We start from the raw sequence: 7,633 nt of genomic DNA on the forward strand, positions 1-7,633 counted from the left end.
TGTTGCTCCCCAATATACACGCAAGTGTACGTGGTTGCGCAAGTAATATAGATTATTAAAGAAACGAGTTATCGTTCCCAAAGGGACTTATGATCAACTTATATTCACTTAATTCTACAACTAAAAGTAAAAGTAACCTTTTCAAGAGTTGATGATTTATTGTTTATCTACTAATAATTATGCACTAAATGAAAGTAACTAATTGTGAATGACTTTGATATAATGTTTCAAGCAAGTTAAAAGAAATTCCAGGGTTGTAGCATATACTAAATATCATGTATCATATTATTGGCTTAGAATTAATTTCAGTTGTCAAGTTACTGGTTTATAGGGTTGATAATATGATCCGGGTTATACGTCTCTCGTTGCCTATCCCAGTTAGCTATGTAACTACATCGTTGAGCGGGGATAAATAGACTAACTGGCGAGCATTTATTTTTCATCCTATTTCGTAACCAAGCAAGGTGTTCGTCTGGGCGTCACTCCTGAACACTAATCACCTCAATCTAATGGGTGGACCGAGCTCTCTATATTCTCTGGTCTATCTAACCTCTCCTCTCTCGATTTTAAGATTAGACAATAGATTTATCTTATGGTGCGCAAGCATAAAATACTAAAACAAGAATGTAGAAGTAACTTATAATGAAAACCAAGAATTAATTCACAAACCTTAAATATTCAACATTCGATTCGTAGCTACAGCCCAAAACAAGAGCGTTTAGCCACTAATTTCTAGGAAAAGAAAGAAAAAGAAAAGAACCCTAAAAAGTATTGACAATTTTTCTTGCAAAGTACCTCCTAATTGATCTCCTAATGGTCCTCCTTACTCTATATTGATTGTCCAATAATTATTTTTATGGACTATTTATAAATGTAGAAAATCCTAAATAAATTAATTGGGACCAAAACAAACGAGGAAACCAAAACCAAAACTGAGTTGAAATTGTTGTACGTGTTCTGTCCGCCGCCTTCAGGATTGTGGGCAGCTCCTCAATTGACCACTGCCTTTAGAATCTGCCAGGTGGTTGGCAACAATATTCTCCTTTCAAGTTTCCAATTGAATGTGCACTTTGCAGCATATAATTTTATATATTATTATATTTAATTTAATCCATTAAACTGTCTGCTTGATTTTCTTGTATAATCTTACATCTTTAATTCGTTTTAGCTTCAAACTTCTTCAACTTTACGTCAATTTACTCTTACAAATAAAATACACTATTTAGCACAATCCATAAAATTAATGCTCAAAAAGGACAGATATAAATAATAAATGTGAGACAAATAATGATTAAAAATATATATTTTTGACCTCACATCAACTTGTGTTGTATATATTGTGATGCATTCATCCTTATTCAACATATCATGGTAATGGTATATGAGAATTAAAGTGAAGAAATACTATTTTTAGAAAATAAGACACCAAGTTTTGGGAATTTCCTTGTTGAGTTTCATTTCTTTCGGTTGTGGCCTGACTTTTCTTTGAAACTCTCATATGTGTTATGTCTTTCGGCTTACACACCAAATTAAATTCTTAAAGTGTGTTCCATCATAATCTCGACTTTTGGATCGTGACAACTGCCTTCCCAAAGTACTCTTTTTCTTGGATTTGTTGCTTATCATTAAGTTTGTTGCTGAAATTGAATAGGAGAAGTAAAGATTCACACTAAGGGAAATGAAGTACAATCATGAATACAAATTGTCTGAAAATATAAAAATCTTTGTATTCTATCAAAACCATGAAATTTAATTTCTCAAAACTACAAAACATAGAAGAATTGTAATTAATTCATTCAAGAATTAGTCTAATCTAGGAGGGACACCTTAGTACTTTGCCCATTTTGGCCTTAAATTAAAGGACATCTAAAGCAGCTCCAAGTGCAAATATTTCATAATCATCATGACTAAAAATACTACTATTGCACCCACAATAACCCTTGCAACCACATGACTCATCCCATGATCTTCTCAACTTATTAATTTTTGTTATCTCATTTACTTTAACCTTCATTGCTATCTTCACTGCTGGAGGTTTCACATCTTCATTAATATTCTTTGAAGTAGTCATGAATATTGCCCACTCCTCTATCTCCATTCTTGTTGACTCAAATACTCTTTTCCATGGAATTTCAACTTTCCCCAAGAGTTGTGAGCCACCAATATTCTTCCTAAGAAGTGGAATATATCTTCTTGATCGTAGCTCAAAAATGATTGTTCCTTGCTTCATCATGTTAATGGAGTCTTGAGTTCCCATTTAATCCAATGAGAAAGATTCATCCTAAAACAAGTTTGAGTTTGATGAGATCTCTTGAGTGTTTAGCTTAACTCTTTGGTTGTTGTTTCCTGTTGGAAGATAACATCTAACAAACAAGTTGTTTTTTCCTAATGAACTTATTTGTTCTATATTTCTTGCTCTTATGATTTGTATTTCACAACTTATAGATGAAAAATCATGAGTATTCCCCATGAGAAAAAAAAATAGAATTTTTGTTTGATGGGGTTGTTTTGTTTACTTGAAATATGGTTTAGTTTAATTTGTTTTAGTGACGAAAGACATTTAGTAATTAGTGGGGGGTATTTATAGTTTGAAAAATGCTTATTTACTCATTTGTTTTGGTGATGAGAGACATTTAGTAATTAGTGGGGGTATTTATAGTTTGGAAAATGCTTATTTACTAATTTGGACAGTGGAAGGAAAGTGGTATTACTTTATGAAGAAATTAAGGTGCAAGTAGCTAGCTAAGTAGGATTGCGTTTTTTATAAAATACAAGTTCAAAAGAAAACCACCCACCCAATGAGAATTAGTGCTAATCTATGAAAGGATTTGATGAGATTGCCTTTGTAAATATTTACAAAAAAATTCTTCAATATCTTGAAAGGTTAAAAAAATGCATGAAACAACTCTTGGGATAAGTATTCATGATGTTGAATGCATGTTGATGTGTCAATTAGGGGTTTGTGGGTTGATTGAATCTCCAAACTTAAAATATGGCATTACAACTTAACATGTGACTTAATTATATTCATTTTAAAGTGGTGTAATTAGCTAGCTAGCTAGGATTATTCTTATATAATTATATATAATAAACTATAAGATAAGAAATACCATCCACTAAATGAGGATTAGTGCTAACCTCGTAAAGAATATTTGATGGTGATAAAGTAAATCTTTTGAGAATCATATAAAAGATTGCCTTTGTGAAAATTTCTTAAAAGATTCTTTGGATAGGGCTTAGGGGTTAATATGGAACTAAGGGCGGTATCAAGTTTAACCCTGAGAACTTTTGTGCATTTAATTAGAAATACTCCTTCTAGTTATAAAAGAGCTTAGATCTCATTAATAATTTTGTAGACAAAAATTATTTATCATTCTCATTAATCATCTTTTTTTATGATATTAATATTAACTTGCATAATTTCATTTATTAATTAATTTGCGAAATTAATTTAAAATTCACAAAAAATATTCAGAAAGAACTTATTTCTTCTAAACTGGTATTTCCTCTCAACAGACATGAACCTGTTCTGAACAGTTGACTTTTCACCTCTTCAATCCAATCGTTGGCTATAAATAGTGAGGTTTTTCCTTAATTTTTGCATCGAATTTACTTCTTTTTATGTATATATTTTCTTACGAATACAATTTTGAGTCTTCGTGTGATTAGTTATTGACTTTTGAGTTCACAGAAGTTATTGAAGTTTAAGGTACCACTACTTCATTAACATGTATATCTATTTGATCATGGGAGGAAGCTAAGTAATCCATAACCTTATATAGTGATGGGGGGGGGATAAATTTTCTTAAAGAGTCAATAGTGTATACTAACAACACCCCTACCCCTTGATCATCCCAGCTTCGCCACTCCAATGCCTCACTCCCCACCTCCTCCCACTCATATAATATTTTGTTAAATTATGTATAAATGCTTTTGAGATAAAAAATTTAGCTCAATTGTCAAATACTAGAAAAGTAAGAAACAAACTTATTTTTCAAGAAAACTTTTTCTAGGAAAGTATTTTATTTGAAAATATTCTCCTTCGTACCAAACAAACCCTCAATTGTGTTGATGAAATTGAAAAAGTGAAGTCAAGATTCACTTTAAGGAAACTGAAGTAAACTTATGAAAACAACTTTTCTCATAAAATCTTTGTATTTTATCAAAACCATGAAATTTAAACTACAAAACATTCAAGAATCTAACTAATTCATCCAAGAATGTCACTCAAAAAAATTAATCTCATCTAGGGGAACACCTAATTAGTGCTTTCTCCATTTTTTCCCTTAAACTAAAGGACATCTAAAGCAGCTCCAATTGCAAATACTTCACAATCATCAGCACTAAAAATACTATTACTATTACATCCACAATAACCCTTGCAAGCACATGACTCATCCCATGATCTTCTCAACTTATTAATTTTTGTTGTCTCATTTACTTTAACCTTCATTGCTATCTTTACTGCTGGAGGTTTCACATCTTCATTAATATTCTTTGAAGTAGTCATGAATATTGCCCACTCCTCCATCTCCATTCTTGTTGACTCAAATACTCTTTTCCATGGAATTTCAACTTTCCCCAAGAGTTGTGAGCCACCAATATTCTTCCTAAGAAGAGGAACATATCTTCTTGATCGTAGCTCGAAGACTACTGTTCCTTGCTTCATCATGTTAATGGAGTCTTGTGTTCCCATGCAATCCAATGAGAAAGATGCATCCCAAAACAAGTTTGATTTTGATGAGATCTCTTGAGTGTTTAGCTTAACTCTTTGGTTGTTGTTTCCTGTTGGAAGATAACATCTAACAAACAAGTTGTTTTTTCCTAATGAACTTATTTGTTCTATGTTTCTTGCTCTTATGATTTGTATTTCACAACTTATAGATGAAAAATCATGAGTATTCTCCATGAGAAAAAAATTAGAATTTTTGTTTGCTGGGGTTGTTTTGTTTACTTGAAAGATGGTTTAGTTTAATTTGTTTTGGTGATGGGAGACATTTAGTAATTAGTGGGGGGTATTTATAGTTTGGAAAAAATACTTATTTACTAATTTGGACAGTGGAAGGGAAGTGTTAGGAAAGTAGTATAGCTTTATGAAGAAATTAATGTGCAAGTAGCTAGCTAACTAGGATTATGTTTTTATAAAATACTTGTTAAAAAGAAAACCACCCACCCAATGAGAATTAGTGCTAATCTATCAAAGGATTTGATGAGATTGCCTTTGTAAAAAATTTACAAAAAAACTCTTCAATATCTTGAAAGGTTAAAAAAATGCATGAAACAACTCTTGGGATAAGTATTCATGATGTTGAATGCATGTTGATGTGTCAATTAGGGGTTTGTGGGTTGATTGAATCTCCAAACTTAAAATATGGCATTACAACTTAACATGTGACTTAATTATATTCATTTTAAAGTGGTGTAATTAGCTAGCTAGCTAGGATTATTCTTATATAATTATATATAATAAAATATAAGATAAGAAATACCATCCACCAAATGAGGACTAGTGCTAACCTCGTAAAGAATATTTGATGGAGCTAAAGTAAATCTTTTGAGAATCATATAAAAGATTGCCTTTGTGAAAATTTCTTAAAAGATTCTTTGGACTCTTGAAAGGTTTAGGGATTAGGGGTTGATATGGAACTAGGGGCGGTATCAAGTTTAACACTGAGAATTTTTGTGCATTTAATTAGAAACACTCCTTCTAGTTATTAAAGAGCTTAGATCTCCCTAATAATTTTGTAGACAAAAATTATTTATCATTCTCATTAATCATCTTTTTATGATATAAATATTAATTTGCATAATTTCATTAATTAATTAATCAGCGAAATTAATTTAAAATTCACGAAAAATATTCAGAAAGAACTAGTTTCTTCTAAACAGATATTTCCTTTCAACATGAACATGTTCTGAACAGTTGAGTTTACACCTCTTCAATTCAGATCGTTGTCTATAAATAGTGAGGTTTTTCCTTAATTTTTGCATCGAATTTACTTCTTTTTATGTATATATTTTCTTACGAATACAAATATCGAGTCTTCGTGTGATTAGTTGCTAACTTTTGAGTTCACGAAAGTTATTGAAGTTTAAGGTACCACTACTTCTTTAACATGTATATCTATTTGATCTTGGGAGGAAACTAAGTAATCCATAACCTTTATATAGTGAGGGGGGATAAATTTTCTTAAAGAGTCAATAGTGAATTTTGTGGTCTCGAATATTTTCTGATTTTTTACTTTCTAGTTTACTTTGACATCTCTTGTATAATATTTTGAACACAGAATAACAACACCCACTACTAGAAAATTGCTAAAAAACGACGGAAGTAAAAGCGACGACATTAGCCACACTGTCCGTCGCTTTTTTTAAAAAATATTTTAATTAAAAAGCGACGGACGGCATCGCTTAGTCCGTCGCTTTTTTTCGCGGATTTTTGCTAATTAATTAATTTATATAGATAATGACGCAGTCCGTCGCATTTTATTAAAAATAATTATTTATTAATTTTAAAAAAGCCACACCGTCCGTCGCTTTTTATTAATTTAATTTTTTAAATTAGCGACGGATAGCATCTTTATATCCGTCGCTTCTTGGTCAAAATATCTAGTCAAATATTTTAAGAAAGCGACGGACAGTGTCTCTTAGTCCGTCGCTCTTTGGTCAAAATGTTGGTCAAATATTTTTTTTAAAAAGCGACGGACATAGAGACGTTGTCCGTCGCTTTTTTTTTAAAAAGCGACGGACATATAGACGTTGTCCGTCGCTTTTTTAAAAATATATGCACTAGCAGACGCGATTTTCTCCATTTCTCCATATAAAAATAACAAAATTGAGAAATATTTTGATTTAGTTTTATTTAAATCATCTTCCGGAGGACGGTTTTGTGTAAAATAAAAAACAAAAAAAATTATAATACCGACTTCCAGATGTCGGTAAAATTAAATAGTATGTAATAAATTAATATTTTCAATTAACTTTAAATAAATCGTCCTCTGAATGACGGTTTTATATAAGTTAAAAAATAATTTAATATAAAATACCGACCTCCCGATGTCAATATTATTTAATTAACATGATTACTTTTTATTTATCTTAAAAGTTAATGTGATACCGACCTCATGAGGTCGGTATTTTTTATTATATCTAATTACTTTTAATAAAAGCGACATCCGGAGGTCGGTATGTTTAAAATATTCCTATTAATCATAATTTTGCTATTGTGCATAATATTAAAATTTCATTTTACACCTACGATTAATTGTTCAAAAAGTGTAACAATTTTGTATACTTTTACAAATAAAATGTTACAAATCCTATCAGTCCGTCGTCTAATCATAAACTTAATATCTCATGTCATGATGTAGTAGAGGTGAAGAGCTAACATATAATTCATTCCACTATGAAATGCGAGATAGTATTATTATATACGTTCGATCTTGAATGGATGTCAAGTGTAGTGATCACCTCCTAATTATGATGACATGTAAAGGATACTTCATCGGAGTATGAAATACGTTGATTAATTATATATATGTTCCTCGAGTAGTTTAACAAATCAAGTCTTATATACTAGTGGTTCAGATATGAAATACATTATCAATTAAAGAAATATCGATGATCAATTAAA

At 30.8% G+C, this 7,633-nt stretch overlaps 2 protein-coding genes across 2 annotated transcripts; both read right to left on the reverse strand.

Annotated features, from left to right (window-relative positions):
- Nucleotides 1-1,855: 1,855 nt before the first annotated feature.
- Nucleotides 1,856-2,257, reverse strand: LOC107062093 (uncharacterized). The gene has a single exon (XM_015312324.1). The coding sequence runs from the start codon at nt 2,255-2,257 to the stop codon at nt 1,856-1,858; it is 402 nt and encodes a 133-aa protein (XP_015167810.1).
- A 1,879-nt stretch (nt 2,258-4,136) lies between these two features.
- On the reverse strand, nt 4,137-5,033 carry LOC102595915 (uncharacterized). The gene has a single exon (XM_006355313.2). The coding sequence runs from the start codon at nt 4,907-4,909 to the stop codon at nt 4,292-4,294; it is 618 nt and encodes a 205-aa protein (XP_006355375.1). The 5' UTR covers nt 4,910-5,033; the 3' UTR covers nt 4,137-4,291.
- Between the last annotated feature and the right edge of the window lie 2,600 nt (nt 5,034-7,633).

This window comes from Solanum tuberosum, unplaced genomic scaffold (assembly GCF_000226075.1).
Source record: "Solanum tuberosum cultivar DM 1-3 516 R44 unplaced genomic scaffold, SolTub_3.0 scf00185, whole genome shotgun sequence".
Lineage (NCBI taxonomy): Eukaryota > Viridiplantae > Streptophyta > Magnoliopsida > Solanales > Solanaceae > Solanum > Solanum tuberosum.

Coding starts and splice junctions, on each gene's coding strand:
- LOC102595915 (XM_006355313.2), bottom strand. CDS start 4,909: ATGGAGAATACTCATGATTTTTCATCTATAAGTTGTGAAATACAAATC.
- LOC107062093 (XM_015312324.1), bottom strand. CDS start 2,257: ATGGGAACTCAAGACTCCATTAACATGATGAAGCAAGGAACAATCATT.